At 51.8% G+C, this 18,981-nt stretch overlaps 2 protein-coding genes across 2 annotated transcripts in view; both read left to right on the top strand.

The window, feature by feature from the left end:
- Positions 1-23: 23 nt before the first annotated feature.
- Positions 24-4,582, top strand: Ctf4 (Chromosome transmission fidelity 4). The gene is made up of 11 exons (XM_003747085.3): positions 24-211; positions 342-459; positions 623-907; positions 1,035-1,311; positions 1,396-1,728; positions 1,873-2,015; positions 2,125-2,204; positions 2,292-3,290; positions 3,388-3,704; positions 3,844-3,975; positions 4,168-4,582. The coding sequence occupies exons 1-11, from the start codon at positions 144-146 to the stop codon at positions 4,371-4,373; spliced, it is 2,958 nt and encodes a 985-aa protein (XP_003747133.2). The 5' UTR covers positions 24-143; the 3' UTR covers positions 4,374-4,582.
- A 3,532-nt stretch (positions 4,583-8,114) lies between these two features.
- bt (projectin protein bent) overlaps positions 8,115-18,981 on the top strand; it is a 40,710-nt gene continuing 29,843 nt past the window's right edge. The window contains exons 1-8 of the mRNA XM_029112514.1: positions 8,115-8,228; positions 8,372-8,567; positions 11,642-11,663; positions 16,165-16,809; positions 16,924-17,134; positions 17,340-17,499; positions 17,602-18,165; positions 18,335-18,949. Coding sequence (XP_028968347.1) covers positions 8,115-8,228; positions 8,372-8,567; positions 11,642-11,663; positions 16,165-16,809; positions 16,924-17,134; positions 17,340-17,499; positions 17,602-18,165; positions 18,335-18,949 — 2,527 coding nt within the window. The remainder of the gene's footprint in view (positions 8,229-8,371; positions 8,568-11,641; positions 11,664-16,164; positions 16,810-16,923; positions 17,135-17,339; positions 17,500-17,601; positions 18,166-18,334; positions 18,950-18,981) is intronic.

Here is an 18,981-nt window from a genome sequence, read left to right as displayed (position 1 = left end):
TTGGCGGCAAAGCAGCTGAGTGAGTGAGGAGTCGGAGTTGTCGCCCATCAGTTTTCTGTGTCAGGGAATTATCGAGCTCATCGAATTTATTCGTTCGGTGCTCGCGAAGAAGAAGCTCCGCATCAGGCGGTCGAGGGCGAAGGATGTCGTTGGGTGAAGCGCGCTACGCCCACTGCGACGGCTACACAGAGGGTATCCGCTTCAAAGACAAGTGAGACTCGATTAAAACTTTCGCCTATTGGAGGGGGCCCTATGTGATTTGGACGTCTTATCGGCAGTATTGAGCAGCGGTACTTCCCACGAATCGTTCCTGCTAACGATGAGTTCTCTTGTGATTCCAGATATATTGTCACTTGCGGTGCCGATGGAGAGCTCCGCATTTGGGATTCCGAGAGCCTTTCAGAGGAGAGTCCAATCAATGTTACCCTGGGATCGCAGTGCAACTCAGTGGCTGTCAAGGTGAACTCAGAATTCACTCCCCAACCCGTTCCATCCTCTCGACCTCAAATGTTAATCGATTCAAATAAATACTCCCCCCAAGTTTGTGGCAATTCTGATAGAGTGCGATCGCGCACGCATAGCGGTCTCTGCGGAAAAGTCTCTTAACAGCTATGGTTTCCAGGGCGACAATCTCCTCTGTGCCACCGACGGCTTCAGGATCCAGGAAATCTCTGCCTTTAACTCCGAGGGGGCTCTGCGCTCCGAGGCTGAGCTCGAGGCGAAAACGATTAGAAATTTCGATTCGGAAATCCTTCATGTAGCCTGTGACGGCGAAATATTCGTGGTGGCGCTGGTGAATGGAAAAGCCATAATCTGCAAAAACGATCAGGAGGAGGACGACGTCCGACTTGAAGGTCATAAGGCCGCAGTCCTCAGCTTGGCCATAGATTCGGCGGCATCGATCGTGGTAAGGATAGGCTCCCCATCCGAATAGAGTTCCGTAATCGCCTAGACGGAGGACGTTCCTGTGTATCCGAGCGGTCGGATTCCGACAACCGAACGCTGAGTGAACTAAAATTCCTCTCGACTTGAAGGCGACGGCGAGCTGTGACGGATCTGTCCGCGTGTGGTCGACGGATGATGGGAAATGCATTAAGAAGCTCGACGATCTTTTCACATCGATCGATAAGGTCGAGGCTGTGCAGGAAATCACCAGGTTTCACCGTCTGGCGTTCCTATCGAACTCGAATTTGCTCGTCGCCGCTGAGAGATCGCTGAAGCTTTTCAAGGCGGGTTCTTTCTCTTTGGAGAAAGAATTCGAGATTGATGAAATAATTGACGACGAAGAATTCGTTTTTACTATGTCCACTGGTGAGTCTTTGGCAAGGGAGCCCTGATGCGGTGCATAGTCTAACGAAATTCGAACCCCGAAATTCAAGTTATTCGCTTCGACAGACGGCTCTACGCGACTCGCTCTTTCTACGAATCAAGGGCTGCTGGCTACGTATAGTCTCCCGGATTTCGAGCAGACGTGGCTGCACAAAATGGAAGACACAATCACCAGCATCATCTTCCATCCTTCGTCCGACGACGCTGTGGTGCTTCTCACCGACAAGGGCGAACTCCAATGTGCCACACGAATTCCCTCACAGAAGAAATCGGCCGAAGTAGCTGCCGATGAAATGGAAACAGACGAGGCTTTCAACCCCGACGAAGAGATTCTCGCAGGCACTGGCTTCGACAATAAAAGAAAAAGTCCCACTTCCGATGACGAGGACGACGGTATCGGTAAGAAACGATCGCGGTTTCGGGATATCCGGAGCTGGGTTTCCCGCGACGCGACACTAGCGGGATACTGAGGAGAGAAAGAGCGAAGAATTTCGGCTTCGGCAGTTTCGATTGAATCTGCGATGATGGAAACTGTATCCCCAGATCTCGGTGCCATCAGGTCGACCTACATGCCGACAATATTGGGCGAAGGTGGGGAAGATGCAGGCGGACAGCGCGAAAGAATGGTCGTACGTGAGACTGTGCGAACGATTCACGTCAAGGCTTTCCACCAGAAACCGTTCCAGGTTTGTTCAAATGTCATCGGATGCGGTTGAAGCGTCTATGGTACCCGTGAAGGTTCGGCTCCGTATCGGATGAGCCCAGGGTTCGCTGATTCGTTTAATTTCATCGCAGGTGGGCGAAGTTCTTGAACAGGCAGAAGGAGCCGGCGAAGATGAACAGGAGGACGAAGAAGACGCGATCCAAGAGAGAAGGTGAGAGACTCCGTTGTCCTTGCTTGGCGCCCTGATACCATCAATGGGAGCTATCCGCGGCTCTGACTGGAATCGATCATTCCGTAGGTTTTTAGCATACAACCACGTCGGATTCGTCGTATGCTCAATCAGTGCCGAAGAGTCGTCGATCGATGTGGATTTCCACAATGCTTCCGACCGTCACCCCCTGGTCCTGCAGAACAAAGGGTACACGATGGCTGCGCTTGACGGCCACGCCTTGGTTCTTGCCTCGGACCATGAGATGATGGTGTACTTGTTGGACCCTCAGGCCGGGGAGACGCCCAGCTGGGAAGTTGAGGTGAAACACGACTCGATATGTGGAGTCACGATTGGGATGAACTTCATCGCGATGGCGACGAGCAACCAGTATCTGCGACTCTTCTCGCCGGGAGGAATCCAGAGAGAAGTATTCACTCTCCCGGGGCCCTTGATCTGCATGGCGGGAGCTTCGAAACTAAGTCTCCGTTACGAAGAAGTCCAGCCTCGGGAAAATCTCCTGATTTTCTGTCATCAGGGCACCGGTCTCGACGATCGCCAGAATATTGTCTGCACTCGGCACAGGGTTACCGGCGGCGGAGTCGTGACCCGACCGGGGAAGATCAGCGTCGGTATGCCCAGGAAAGTCAGGATTGTATGGGCAGGCTTCACAGAGGAGTATCGACCAGCCTACATGAACTCGAAAGGGGTCTTGTTCATTTTCAACGAGCGGATGGCTTCCTGGTGCCCTGTGTTCGACAGCAAGCAGAGTCTCGGTTGTAGCAGCGGCTGCTTTGTCGTGTCGGTCGGTGAACGATACAATCGTCTGCTCTACATCGCCTGTAAGAAATGGAGTCCAAGGGTGAAACCCCTTCCGATCATGGTCAAAGAGAAGTTACAGATTCCTCTGCTGAACGCGGCGAGCGACAAGAGCCAGCTCGAGTCGAAGTATCTTCGATTACGGAATGCCCATGACGAGGATTTGCAGAGCGGAATGGCGAAGCTCTCGTTACAAATGTTCGCTCTCGCAGTGAAAACGGACCGATTGTCTCGAGCTTCCGACATCATTCGTATGGAAGCTTGCAATAGGTGGGTTCGGAACTCCGGTCGAAGGTCACCGTGGGACGGAATCGATTGCGACGGGAGCGATTCGTAGAGCCGAGACTCAGGGTGCAGTCATTTCCAGGGGGACGCTCGAATTACTCTCAGAATACGCCGAGGCTTCGAATAAACATGGGAGATTAGACGGAATACTCCGGATCATACGGGAGTATATCGAAAACGGCGATCTCGATGAAGAGCCCGAAACGGAAGAATTGCTCACGGAAACAGACACGCAGTCTCAAGAGGATCTCGATCCGCAACCTCTGAAGTCACAGGATCTGATGCCTTCGGCTCCGATTCTAGCTCCCAAAAGAGTGGTTCTGGGCTCGTTGCCCACTACAGTCGCGGGAGACAAGAACCCGATGGGTGACTTCAATCCTTTCAGGAAAGCAGCTGCGGGTAAGTTTTTTCAACTATCAAATTTCGAATTTTCCAAAGGATTCCGAATTTCGAACAGCTCTCCCGTACGACTACCGATTTTCGCGCCGCGAGAGATGGATTTTTCTCCTAAGTCTCCTCATCTCACCAACTCATTCAGCTCCAACGAAACCACGAGGAGGCCAATTGGATGAAATCTTGTCGAAAAAAGCGTCGAGACCAATTCCCGTCCAAGAAGCAGCTCCGAAGTTGGCACCGAAGCAAGCCAAACTCCCAATCAGCAAAGGGAAAGGTGAATATTCTGGAATTTCTCATGCCCATCGTGTCAACGGAAATTCAATCGAGTTTGAACGACGGGGAGAGGTGGATTGAGAAAAGTCGGGTCTTCTCGTTAGCTTCCGTGGCATGATGCAAGTCAATATCAAGTCATCGCGTGATTTTATCGCGTCGAGGCATTTTTGACGGGTAAATGACATCATTCCAGCTCCAGATGCCAAGGAGAAGCGAAGTCCGATCCAGATCTTCATGGACGAGATCTCTGAGGAGCTCAAAGAGGAGAGCCCCGATGGCGATGCCGGCACGTGGCTGAAAATGGCCGCGGACAGGTTCAGGAAACTCACGGCGGAGCAGAGGGCAAGCTACGTGGAACTTAGCAAGAACCCGGCGAAGCGACAGAAAATTTCCGCATAAAACTGAACCCCGGGCTGAGTACATTGTCGCGAACTGTCACCGTCAATTTGAGTGTTGCGAAATTCACGACAACACGGAAAAGCGATCGCTTCCGAACAGAGCGCTCTGCCTCGCCGCGTGATGATCCCGCCATATCGCGGAGCTTAGCTGTTCCAATTGGACTCTTAGAATTATATTCTGTCCCCATCCGAATAAAGACCGTTGAGATACAGAATCATAGGTGGACGTATGACCAATCCATGGTCGGAACTCCTTGCCCGCACGCTTCATGCTGTGTGAGACTCGCGAGGATAACTGGCATGTCAGCTTACTGTCTCATGCTCCAGGTTGATACTTTTAGCCCTACAGCCTCTCTCTGCGGACTTCTGTTTTCGACACTCCCCGATTGCATGCCGAAGTGCCTGTCTCGGAAAAAGGCCGAGAACTCTACCATTCTTTCGATACGGACCCGAGCTTGGGAGTTTCCAACTGCTGTCCCAGCGTCTGAAAGAGCGATATGTTCAGTCCTGTTTCAATTCGTCTTTTTTTTCCACCCTACCGAAGAGATCCACATCATAAGGACTTGATATAGGCCCCTGAGTGCAGCCAGACGTTTACGCACCGCATTCACTAGACATCATGAAACTGTCGCGTCAGGGACAACAAGTGTTCGAGAGACATGTTTAGTGGAAACGAAAGCATAAATTACAATCGAGAACTCACTCCGGAGGGCAACGGACGGACCCTCTCGAAAGGGGAAACGTGCTTAGCTCAACCTTTTTGGTCCCGGTGCCAGCGGTGCTGCTGGTGCTGCAGGCCAGCCGCGGCCCCACGTTAGAAAGCTTTTCTCGAAGCTGTTAGTCGCTCCCGCATTGCCACAAATGGAAAACAAGCTTCCCGAACGGAGACTGGCATCGCATTCTTGAATCTACAAATCTCCTCCCCGGCGACGACGGAACACAATACCTGACCAGTCGAGAATTGAGCCAAGCCAGCAGACCCACTAAGCGATATGTATACGTGCGGAAGATTTATTTCCTTATGCACCGCTTTTAGTCTTTGACAGATGAACGTTTTCTGAACCTCCGCGTGTCCGCTTTGTTGCGACGACCCACCGGTGGGGCCGAAGATGAGCCGCACGCGTCGTTCGAATAGATTTCAGGTCTGACACCCTTCGTTTGTCAACGCAAACATTTCAGAAGGGTCTCCTCGATGCTTCCGCAACATATCCGAGGATTTAGAACCCTGTCTGAGAGTGAACGTCAGGTTCGTCGCTCTGCCCGACGAAGATCCATGAGCGAACCTGCGGAAAGCAGAGGAAGTCGATTAACGCTAGTTAGGGTTAGAGCCGAGAGCTCCAGAATATCTTCCCTGTAGTTCTAGTGAGTAGTGGCGGTCTCTATATTGGTCTCTGAAAGCGGCTCCCCTTCTCCCTATAGCTCGTCTGCTCGCAGCCGCAGGTCCCGACCGCATAGTGGTGGTTCACAGTGTGTCGAGTCCGTTCCGTGGAAAGCTGCCCCTTTCTTTGGAACCTGACTACTACCTATGTGTGCTTGTTAAGTTCACCTGCTCTTTTCACATTCATCGATCTTCGAAATAATTCATCATCAGCTCATGTACATCTGTTTCTCTAGCCTGGATATAAATACAGAGACATCGTGACCGTCGTCTGATCTGTGTGTTCAGCGAGGAGAGCAATCCTTGAACGTGAGTACACGGAACATGATGTAAGAATTGGATCGGCATTCCAGTCGGGTAAAAAAATGCTGCAGAAAATCTCATACAGCAATCGATGCTGTCTGACGATAAGAACGAGAGCTCGATGAGTAGCTTGGAGAGTGTTAAGCCGAGGTTTCGTCGGTCGCTCTCCGAAACTATGTTTCAACTCAAAACTCCGAGGAGAATCTGAGATACTCCGTTGTGGACAGGACAGTGTCAATTTTCGGTAGCAGGGTCGCGATTCTCGATCATTTGAAGTGTTTGGCCACCAGGCGCCGGTTTGAAATCCAAGAGAGTCGCGCTTGGAAGTTCAGATCCGCCGAGGAACCCGACGCGATTGCTATTCGACTCACGGTCGAATCTGAAGCCTTCGGCGGGTCTCGTTAGAAGGCGCGCGACCTTGAGGCGTTTTTCCGCATTCTCGAATAAGTGAGAATCCTTACATCATAGTGCGGTAAGAAAGTAATGTTGTAGGTACGCGTGGTCGTCGCTCACCGACAGACCGACTCGTTGTGAGAAGAGCGGGTTCTCGACCTCGAGCTGTTCACAAAAGCGAGTTGCCCTTGTTTCTTGTCCGCGAATCGCATTGCTTCCGCAGCCATTAGTTGCGTCACAGGTATTAGTTCGCACCTCAAGTGGGTTCTCGGGCTTTCCTTTCGAGCAGCTTCGATTCCTCTCCTGGGTAGCATACTTGACCGGTGTATCACTCAAGCACTCGATGATGCGTCCGATCTCCGGGAGAGCCTCCGCTCCTCCATTCGGGAGTTCCTGCATGCAGAATCCTGGCATCGATCATTAGGGCTGTAAATTTGTCGCGGAAAAAAATCGCCGAAATCGCGGCACAATCGCGGTGAATTCCCAGGAAATCGCGAAAAACCACATAAACTGCTCGGAATCGTGGAAAATGTCGATTTTCACTCAAAATTCCTTGGAAGAGCGGCCCTTCAGATCAACCGAGCTTTGCGAGCTCCTCCCCCGTAGCGGACCCTTATCCAGCTGTATTACCGAATTCGAGCGTTAACTGAGAGCTCAGCGGGCCCCGTGGGGTTACGGAGCTCATTCGATTGCCGTAACTCAATTCATCGATCGAAATACGTTTTCCGTTCTTCCCCGAGAAAAGACGAATCAATGATAAAATCTGAGAATGACGAAAATTGCGGAGTTCGTTGAATACCGACGGAAATCGCGGTTTCGGCGATTTCCGCGACTTCCGCGTTTTTCTTACAGCCCTATCGATCATCAATGTTCGGGTATGACGTGAGAGAAAGAGGGGATCAGTCTACTAGGAGAATCCAGAAGGAGAAAGACGAGCGTGACGGAGGTGCCACCCTTTTCGGCGATGGAGGCTTCCCCGAAACAACGGTGAAGCGAGAGAGTTGACCCGGATTTCCACAGAGCCGTCTCCTCGAGGAATTCGTGCCTGGTGCATCCGATGATCTCTCACGATTCGAGTTCGGCCCATGTCTTCGAAACACGTTCTTCCATAGACAGGTTTTCATCGGCAGCAGAGAGCTCACCTGTTCTCAGACAGCGGACAAACTGGGAGAAGAGAATGATACGATCCGGCGGAACGTCGCAATGTGTTCCATCGAGCGTAATTCCGCAATTTTCCTGGCCGCGGGCTCTATCATCTATTTCCAGTCGACCCCGAAATCCACAAGGGTGCAGAATACCGAAGAGACCATCGCTTATAATACTCGCCAATTTCCTCGAAGAATTTCGGAGTCGTTCGATGAATTGATTGTTCTCAACAAATGGCTCTAGGGGTTTGGTTCACCTAATCAGAGTGATCACTGCACAGGCGCGTTCATTCGAAGTCTCATGGGTCCCGTGCACCCTGACCAGGAACGGCTGACTGAATTGTATGGAGAAAATAGAATTCCGAGAGCTCGGAATTTTGAGAACCTTTCTATGAACTCGCCAGGTTCTTCTTTAAAGAATTATGATTTTTTTTTCAGGCATAAATACTCACAGACGGATTCGATGCTGGAGTGCTTTCGAATGTTACGAGTGTGCCTAGTCTGATCACTCTATCTGCACAACATGTCGAAGGAACCGGTAGCACCGACTTTTCTCCACAAGCCAATCCTGCGGCAGGAGGATGATGGAAATCGTCTCGTGTTCGAGTGCGAGCTCATTGCTAATCCGAGGCCAACTGTGAGTTCTTCGAATCGGACTGAAGAAACTCGAACGAATCCATAAATTTGCAACCAGACCGAAAGCTTATTCTGTCGGAACCGTATTGATAAATTGCCGGAGATTACCTACGTGTAATTCTAATCGCTTTCCCTTGTCCGCAGGTCCAATGGTTTCGGAATGAGCATGAGGTCCTCGACACTCAGAGAACAGAATATAAAATTTTAGAGAAAGCCCCTGGGAAATATTACATTGCTCTGTCTATCGATGATGTATATGAACCCGACAAGGGCCTATATACTGTGATGGCCAAGAACCATCTAGGCGATGTCAGCTCTTCCATCAACCTGAACTTCTTGCGTAAGTGTGGGTTTTTGTGTTCGAAATTTCGGATATCGCGGCTCGACTGCTCTCCAGCGTATCAAGGCTCGTTAAGGCCTCCTTCGAGGCAGAGTCACGCCGAGCGGATGGGATGCCTGGCCCCGGTCTGTCACTGAGTAAGAGCGACGAGTCTGCGCGACCCGCTCCTCACCATGTCGACGGTAGAAAGTTTTCCGGTCCTCTTTGTCTCAGAGTCTGATTTGTCTCGCTCTCACCGAACTGAGCTCTCGTTCCCTTCGATCCTCGTCTTCTTGCCCCGTTTCCCCGCCTCCATTATCACGGACTCTCCAATCGCCGCGAATCTTGGCTCCGCGGGTTGTCGCAATGTCTGGGAGCCACGATGCCGAGTCCGAGGTAGCAAACTAAGCGAAGTACTCCCGAGGGCTTCTCCCGTGGCATTGATCTCCACCGGCTAACATAGGAGCTAAGGTCGACTCCTTCCAGTTCTCCCAGCTTACCGAGAAGCTGGAATGCTCAGTAGCACTAGCTACCTCGATACTCCTGCCGCTTCAAGCTGGGCCCTCACAGCCGATGTGGAGATAGCCTTTGTCCATATACCCAACCCTCGTCTCAAGAAAGAACTACTCTCTCTCTCAGTCGGGAGAGGAGCATGCACCGCTAGTCGCTCTATCCGATGGAAAGAATGAAATCTTCTCTTCGAGTCACTCGGTGGCGCTGGTCGCTGGTCGTTTCTCCAGGATTTCCTGGAGAGACCCGCGAGGGTTGTCGGAGCTTCAGCGATTCCATCAATTGCTCAAAGAGAAGGCATTTCGATGAAACTCGGGAGAGCGAAACAAGACCAGAAGCGAGTTGAGGGAACGTAGAGAGCGAAACACAGCGCGGGAGATCAACTGGGAGGCTACACAAGTTCGGGGAAGGAGTCGCCTGTGATTGGGACGGATTAGCCGGAGATTCACGGGCTTCTCAAAGGCGCGGAAACCAGCAACTCTCAATAAATAATAATTAGCCCATCAAGCGCAGCGCAAAGTGATCAGTGGGCACGGTGCGGTTATTCGTATCAAAATCAGGCGTACAATGGATGGAGCAGACACGTTTACTTTCACCCCCTCTCAGCTGAAGCGCGAAGTCGGCCTAACCTTTGGGCCAATGAATCAGACAATAACCGCATCTCCGACCTCCAATCTCACTACGCCGACGCCAGCTCAACGCTGTGCGATACGGGGGTGATCCGTTGGCCCCTTATTCGAGCTAACGAGCACTTGTGATCGAGGATGTTGCTCGGCACCGGGCGATCCTCTGCACGGGTCGACCGTACCTGAAGAATGAAGATTTCCGGCCTCACACTCTTCGAGCCTAAAGTGTGAAGATCCGCGCTCTCAATAACTTTTGCGGTATGAGGGAATTCTCCCACTCACCGAGTCTCGAATCGACAGCATCTTGACTTCAGGGATCGAAGCATCGACCTCGCCCATATCTCTCACGCGTAGACCTAAATCACCATATGGCAGACTTGTTCGTTTGTGCTCGCTCGCATCTCCTACATCAGATTCGCGTCCCGAGAGCGAATGACATGACTTACGATTCTCGTGCCACAAGCACCGACCGTACATATTCAGAGAGCACATCGTTTCAGAACCATCTCGGCATCTTCAGTGAGGAAATTCCTTATTCCCGGTGCGGTTTTACAGACGTGCGCTTCGAGCTAAACACCTGAATACTGTGCTCTTCCGAGACTGCGAGGAGGAGCTTCACGCTCGCTCGGAGGTTCCGAGCCTGCGCTTGGAGCGCGTCCCTGAGATAATCTTCTGGCCGGGAGTAAATCCCAATCTAGCCGTACCCACTCCGAGCCGCGGGGCGATGCTGCGGGACACGCGATTTCGTCGAGACGCCTCCGAGGAAGTGAGATCGGGAGGGGCGGATCTCGAGAGCCCCGTTGTATCAGATGAGGTCGCTTCATCACCGCGTTGACACTACTTTCACGCTCATTATGGCTGTGAAGTCGAGTAAACAGTCCTTGATCTTTGATGCGTCTTTAAATAACTTTTCCCATGTCGAACGAGCGCCACACTCAGTCGTCAAACGCAAACTGTATACAACGATGGTCGAGGGCGGCCAACGTTGCGGGAAACGAATCAACATCGGTCATTTTGATTACTCCAATCGTTCGCCATGATAGGCGGAATCTCGAGAGTACCGGCACGATGTCGTGGGTTCTCGGGTAATTAGATTGGTTACTTCGCCCTGGACATTCAGGATCTAATGCTCGCGAGATTCGAGCTCTAGCGTATTATTTTTGGCCTTGCTCACGAATGCCGTCCGCCCGCGGTAACCATGATCTGAGCTCAGGCTTTCTCGATTTCCTCTGCCCTAACGGCTTTGTTCCTCGTCTAGGTAAGCGCTACCAACGATTAGGTTTCCGAGTTGTTTCATTGAGCTTCGCCGTAGAGCTCGAGTTGTCTAACGCAAGGACCTACGGGGACACTGTGTTCGTTCGCTGGTTTCATTAAACGGTCCTTTACTGGGGTCACCTCGGTACGTTTGATTGGGGAGTTCCGGGGTAGCTGAATTCGGAAATCAGAATGCCCCGATCGCTATGCAGCGCAGGTGGACGAAAAGGAAACCCCTACGACAGTCTTGGGTCTTGCCACAAACAGCTCGGGCGGATGACTTCATATTAGGTCAGTCCCGAGACGATGACGACGACAAGGGCAAACACAAACATTCAGGGAAGCTCGCTAACGCGCGAGTTTACCTTTATATACACTACACAGACATCGTCGAACAGCGGTATCGGAGCGCTGATTCAGAGAATTATTAGAAAGATGACTTCTTCGACCAAGGATGTGAAATGCTGGGAGCTTCGCGTTGGAGGCGAGCAGAACATCCCAATGATACCAGAGCCATCTTCCGGGCTCCCTCTATGATTCGGGACACGTCTCAAGGCTCCTAGTTCAGAGCATACGGCATGCGAAATATCCGACACTGGGGCACGCGATAAAGAGTGGAGATGCTCTGCCGAATCGGAAATGCCGGTGTGCCGGAAATTATCTACCGGAAAATTCATCAATTAAAATCTTCGTATTCCCTTTCAGCCGCCGATAAGCCGTTCGAGAGGTGAGTAAGATCATCTAGAGAAACGTTCTCTTCGAACCTTCGAGAGAAATGGGAATGAAATTCCTGCGCGAGCTCTGTCGAGCTGTCGACTACGAGAACCATTTCTTGTTGCTGTTGTTGTTGTTGTTGTGGTGCGTAGGGCGCACTCAGGGAGAGTTCCCCTTGTCACTTTTCGAAATGGAAGCCTCGTGTCTCCACCACTTTACGACCTGTGAGAAATTTACGTTTGGTTTGCTTGTTGGCCCGCTCAGAAGAAGAGAAAAGCGAAACGCTTCCGGATTCTGTGACGCCGTGTATGCATGTCGAAACTTGCAACGCTCGTCAAAAGAATTCGCATCGGAGAATGTCATGATGGAAACGTTCCCGAACCGAGTTCAGACGCGACCGGCGTTTAGGGTGGCCACTCATAATTTTGGCCTCGTGAAAAAAACACTTGCGCGGTCTTCGGACCCTCAAGCCGTCTACAGCCGGAATATGAATAGAGATCTGAGTTCGAGGGGAGGTGTTCCCGGCCCGTGGACTTCAACCAAAGTTCTCGAATGCGCATTCAGATCCTCCCATTAATTATCCGCCAATCGAAGGCGTGTCCGTCGTCGGGCGTTCCCGCTCTCTGAATGCCGGGCCCTCACGAAGGTCGCCACCGGTCGGCTGACGATAGAAACTTGGTGAAACCAGTCTTAATTCCGACATCAGAACGAGCTGACGAAGGTACGGTGTGGGCGTTCGAGGGAACAAAACAGAGAAATAGAAATGGCTACTCTGCCGCGAGAAGTCGTGGAGGCCGCTTCTCGACCGCCTCAGACCTCGGGCCTGGCTGTGGAATCGAAGAGTGCGCTTTTTATGTCAGTGTCAACGAGGTTTCGGTTTCTCGCTTTTGAGTTACTTCTCGGAGCCCAATTCTCCCGGCCGGACGTTGCTCCACACATCTTTCTCTCTCCCAAGCCGAGTCTTCCAAAGCACTCCTCCCAAAATCTCCTCGAAACTCCTTGATCTTCGCTGTGCGACCGAAACCCACCAGCCGAGCGGGTGATGACCGGTCAGAGCGGAATTCAGAGCGATGCGAGGCGATTCGAATAAGATCTGATGAGAAGCTTTGTTTCGATTCAAGAACTACTCGAGCCTTCCCTGCTTCGTTCCGCCGGGAACACCACGCTCGATTGACACCGTTAACGGTCATCCTCTGGCTCTCACCAGGATTCAGAACGATGGAGAGATCTCTTGCCTCTTTGAGTGTCCCGTCGGGTTCTCGTTCCCCATGATTGCCCTCGTTCTACCTGATCATGAATTCTCTAAGAGTCTGAAGGGCTTACTTCGGCTTGCTCGAGTACGCTCACCTTCCGAACATCATTAACACGCCAAGCACGTTCCTTAAGACAATAGTGGTTCTGTAGAGTAAGTCGAGCAGACTCTAAGCCTCGCGCGATCGAATCGGCTTCTCTTAATCGAAGAGAGCATTTTGGATATTGAAGCGCCCGATCGAACAAATATGAGAGCTTGCCGCGGTCACGGTCGAAGGGCCTTTCGAAGAGGCTCAGAGGACCTCTCCACAACAACGATCGTGGGACTTATCGGGAAACGAATTCCGCACCGGATCGCTCCCTGATTGGGCGATTCGAGTTTTGAGGAGTGACTCCGAAATGCACCTGAACCGAAGCCGAATCGTTCGTGCCCCATGATTTTTACTCCTAGAGACTGTCGGAATGTTAGGGACCAAATATACATGCCTTCCGGGGTCTCAGAGTTCGAGGCCTCCACTGAAGTTTTTGTCATGGACCAAATACTTTCGTTATCGTTCGGATATGAAGAAGACGACTTGCTCTCCCTCCGTATGCACAATCAGTACATTCACAAATAGATTCAGATGCTTTGTCAGTGGCATTCGCCTCAGACAACACACTCCTCAAACGTGAGTCACCTCTTTTATCTAGTGACCCGCTCGGATGTGAGCTGGCTCTGTTCTCTGACGATCATATTAATGTTTCGATACAACTGAACGAAAACCGCGCGACCTCTATTCATGATCACAATGTTGCACCGGCATGGGTAACATGATCATGTTTTCTTAGCAGCGACATGCTGTGGTTGTTCCATCGATATCCTACGGTCCTGAGATCCCGAGATCCATCAAAATCTTCAGGAATAATCAATTCGATTATTGATGGTTGATGGGGCGCCCGAATGAATTTCGCCCGACCAGCGGGTGTCCTTACGCTTGATCGACGTTGTGTAGTTCCCCAGTCCGGTCTGGTTTCCGCCCGCACGCCCTCTGCAAGCCATCGGGAACCGGGTCCAAACCGGGGCCCGGACGAGACTGAGGGCTTGTCTACGTTCTCCTCTGACCTCCTCCTCTCTTCGACGAGCCGAATCTCAGCGTTTAGGCTTTTCCAAGTCAGTCTCGTATCAACATAGCTGCCAATTGGGTAGCCGTAAAACTCCTGCCCGGGTTTTAGGCACCCAACCCTGTGTTGATAGCGAACTTTGCTATTTTGTCAACCGTTCCGTCCGAAACAAGTGCCTCAAAGTGCTTCCCAACTGAGAGTCGTTTCCTCACAGGGCTAAGCCCCAAACGCCGACATGGCTTCAAGGTCAGTGTCGTCGAAGATCGTGTAAAGTGAAACTTCCGCGCTTGGATTCATTCTGGTGTTTAGTGGTTACTGTGAGACGGCTCGTGCGATCGGATTTGAGCCCCCGGTGGATATCCCTCGTTGTCGTCGTAGTGTGTTTCATTGAGCGCCGAGGCGGATACACACGGAAGTGTGTTTAGCTTGCCGTTCGTATCCGCAGCTCGCCGCTATATTTAGTCTGTGGGCAGCGGCCAGCCGACCGGCCCGTCCACTGCAATAGCTTACTCTCAGTTTGGGCCTGGACGCGGCTGCAGGACCAACCGTCTTCCACCATTCTGTCGAATGCCCTGTAGCCTAACCGCAACCAGAGAATGAGAACCAGGAAGAACCGGCACATTTCGCCTATGCACCGCTTTCCTGTTGAGAGCGAACAGCTTCCGAATTCCTCGCGCGTTACTGAAACGATTGGAGCTCGATAGGGCGGTCCGGTGGGAGTTTGAAGCAGCTCCGACTCCTGTTGCTGAGTCGTTCAAAGTCTCTCAATGCCCCTGAAGGAGTCGATGAGCGTAATATTTCCACACGGATTCCGGGATCATTAGGATCTGAAGTGGGCTTCTTTCTTATCTCCAGGCGGCAAAAGTCACCGTCGGACGGAGTTCTCGAATAAGTGGATGTAGGAGCGCCCTTCTGGGCGAGCCTGGAACTCGGGTCTCTAGACCTACTCCCCGTTGTTCTTCTGTAGAAGAAGGTCCCTTTTCGGCGGTAGGGTGGGAAGACGTCCCGGGGATACGGATCTTGGAAAAGTCCTTGTAGTCAAAATGTCGTGGCTCAAATCATACAAACAAGGGAATGCGGTGGAATGTCTCGACTCGCCGCCCTCCATTCCTTTTCCGACTCGCCTTCCTTTTTGGAGGAAGGGAGTCCCCGGAACGTTTGTACATACATCACCTAGAACCCGGAGGATCAAGTAGATGTCGTAGAAATGAAGCCCTCGAGCGTTGAGTTGGTCTTCTCTGCGATTTATGGTTGCTGGAAGCGGAAAACAAGAAGTTGTCTCCATGATTCAGTTCGGCCCGCCTATGAGAAATGTCACATCCCACCATCGAACTCTCTTGACATGACCTCAAAGTCATACGACAAGCCCTGCACTAACTTGGACAAACAGTCGTGATTTGTCATTGTCGACATTCCTCCCCGTAGAGCTTGTTCCCATCTGTAGCGAAGTTCTTTTATTGACTCGTAAACTTGTTCGGGCACATTCGGTATGCGACAATTAAATTCAGACGCCGCCGAAGGGTACACAGCTTTGTTGGTCCTTTTGTGCGCCGGTGTGTTCTCTGCTGCTGCTGGTTCTGATTCTTTCTGCCCGTTTGCCCTGCAGTTGGCCTCGCGTGGTATGTGCTCGCGAGCAGCCCGCAAGCACTTCGCAAACAGGCGTCGGCCAAGCAAGAAGCCAACAGTGCGGGCGTCCCGACCGCCCACGGTCTACTAGAAACTGCCGAGACCGTCATTGGGTCGTTTGGTTGGCCGGTCGACTTGGTTGGGTGGGCTTCAGCTGGTCGCCGTGCGTACCGACCGACTCTCACTAACAGACAAACCCTCTGCGCGGCTTCCGGGCAAATATGTGTCGATTGGGCACTTACACACTCGTTCCACCTCAATGGCAACGATTCAGATCCCCCCTCTGGTCTGGTCGATTCGATTCCCGTTTCGACTCGGAACCGACCAGCGATGAGAGACGAATACAGTGTGAGAGCAGAATACAATTGAGACCAGTGTAAACGTCTCCGGGACCCCGAAAGATGGGGAAGGCCCGAGGGGTAGGGGGAAGGCGTCCGAGTTCGGAGCTCGGTGTCGATAACAAATCTGCAAGAATAATAATTCAAGGCATCGAGACAGGGGGGAAGGCTCTAACGTTCCACCTTCTGCATCAATAGGCAAATAGATGGGACGGCGCCCACGTTCGTGAAAAAACCCTCGATCCGCCAGGAGGATGACGGAGAACTTCTCTTGTTTGAATGTCGGATCACCGCCGATCCGAAACCAGATATATCATGGTTTCACAACGGAACGCCAGTGGTGGAGAAGGCGGGCCGCTTCAAGATTATCGTACAACCGGATGGCGGACACAACTTCAATTGCACACTTCAAGTGTCCGATGTGACAGTAGAGGACGCCGGCAAATACAAAGTTGTCGCCAAAAATGAACTCGGCGAAAGCAACGCGACCATTTCGCTGAACTTCGACAGCGATGACGCCAACGTTCCGGAAGGCGGCACCAAACCGACGTTCATCGAGAAGCCTCTGATCAAGCAGAGCGACGATGGAAATAAGATCACCTTCGAGTGCGCTTTGATCGCCGACCCCACGCCGACGATCAAATGGTTCTTGAACGGTGCTCATGTGCCCGAAGGCTCCCGGCACAAGTACCGACTGATCTCCGACAAGCATAACCACACGGCGGCTCTCGAAGTTTCCAAAGTGAAAGCGGAGGATGGCGGCGAATATAAAGTTGTCGCAACGAACGCTCACGGGGAGGGTCACGCAACGATCACGCTCAATTTCGATGCCGGAAAACCCAAGTAAGTCGCTTCCAATAAAGTACCCTGATGACAGATTCTCGCCGTAATGGAAGCTGCTCCCCGAGCGCAAGCTCGTGCGATTCATCGCTGAAGAGCTCATGTCCTGTATTTCAGAATTCCAGAGGGCAAAGCACCTCGATTTCCGAAAAAACCGACGATCCGACAAGAAGGGGACTCGCTGATTCTGGAGTGCGTTTGTGAGGCTCATCCTTTCCCGGAAGTTACGTGGTATTTGGGCTCGAAGAAAATTATGGAGGGAGCCCGACACAAGACCGCCCGCAAGGAGATCTCCAAACACACCTATCAGCTTTCGCTCGAAATCAGGGTATGTATTCGGTTCAGGATTCGCTGAGGGCATTTTCCCTCCTTCGTGGTGATTCTCCGTTTGACTCAGACCACGGCCACGCCACGAGATAATTCGCGGCTCTGAACTCTAGATGGAAAGAAAATCGATGGATCCTCAAAGCCCATGCCCTGACGAGGAAGAGTTATCGATCGACCATCATCTGACGTTTTGATTTATCCGTCAGGATCCAACGACCGAGGACGGTGGAAGTTATAAGTGTAATGCGATGAACGAACTGGGTGACAGTAATGCCAATATCACTCTCAACCTGCAAGGGGCGGAGCCTCCGAAGACCGGAGACCCTCCAACCTTCACTCAGAAGCCGAAAATTGTACCCAAAGACGGTGAGTAATACGAGATTCGACCCTCTGCACTCTGGTTCATCAATCCTTTCGGAATAGCAGCGGTCAAGCACTGAATTTCTCGAATTTTCTCCATAACCCCAGGTGGCGCCATCATTCTCATGGAAGTCCACGTCAAGTCCAAAACTGCCCCACAGTACACGTGGTTCCATGGAAGCAGCACAGTGAGCGAATCGGCTGGCCACATAAAATTCTCTATGGAAAAGGAAGGGAGCGACGAATATGCAATTATTCTAGAGATCCGTAACCCAGCGAAAGAAGATGGTGGCATGTACAAATGCACTGTTCGAAACGCTGACGGAGAAATCAACGCAAATCTCAATCTGAACATCGCTGGCGCCCCCGCACCCTCTGGCGAGGCACCTTCATTTGTCGAGAAGCCGAAGATCCGAGCGGAAAACGATGGCAAGCTTATTATTATGGAGTGCAAAGTGAAAGCCAACCCGGAACCCAGTATCACATGGTACAGAGAAGGGGTAGTCGTTCGCGAAGGAGCTCGCATCCGACAAAGTGTGCGTCAGGAGGGTAGCATATACCATTGTAAGCTCGAACTCGTCGACCCCGAGCTCACCGATGCCGGAATTTACAAGTGCAACGTGAAGAACACTGCCGGAGAGTCGAACGCCAACCTCACTCTCAATATCGAATGTGAGTAATAATGAGTCTATCACGAGAATCTCCTCCCCCACACGCATCGCGTCGATGGAAAGTTTCCACATATTGACTGTCAGAAACCATTGACGTGTCTCTCGTTATCATTCCCGGGAAGTGAGGGACCTGATTTCCCCCTCCTCATGCCGTCGCTCTTCTGTTGCAGTGGCTCCTGTGATCAAGGAAAGGCCCAAGGTCATCCGCAGGGAGCACCAAAAAACGATCATCATCGAGTGCACAGTGCAATCTGCGAATAAGCCCGACGTGGTCTGGTACAAAGAGAACAGCATGGTGCGTGAAGACACCCGTCACCAGGTCCATATCAAACAAGTCTCTCAAGGCGAGTTCGCCATCGCCCTTGAAATTGAGGCCCCCGATGTTAAGGACAAGGGTGTCTACAAACTGATGGCAAAGAACACCAAGGGAGAGAGCACGTCACAGACCGTGAACGTCGAAGTCGAGGGACAGAAGGAGGAAAAGAAGAAGGAAGAACCCAAGGGCGAGAAGCCCAAGCTCACCACGAAACTGCAGCGTCTGGAGATCGAACAAGGAAAATCCGGTTCTCTCTCTATCAAGATCGAATCCAGAACTAAGTGTACAATTATATGGTATCAGAACAAAACAGTCATCCGTGAAACGACGAAGATCAAGAGCAGTTTCGACGGGAGCACCGCCGAGCTCCGAATCTCAGAAGCTACCAAAGAAATGTCGGGAACCTACAGTGTGGAGGTCAAGAACGAATTCGGATCCGTGGAGAGCTCAACGGAGGTGGTTGTGAAGGGTAAGGAAAAAGCAGATGTGAAGCCAACCCGG

This window comes from Galendromus occidentalis, unplaced genomic scaffold, assembly GCF_000255335.2.
Source record: "Galendromus occidentalis unplaced genomic scaffold, Mocc_1.1 scf7180000077512, whole genome shotgun sequence".
NCBI classification, from domain to species: Eukaryota; Metazoa; Arthropoda; class Arachnida; order Mesostigmata; family Phytoseiidae; genus Galendromus; species Galendromus occidentalis.
The sequence above is the reverse complement of the archived record's forward strand: the minus strand, read 5'-3'. Positions and strand labels throughout refer to the sequence as shown.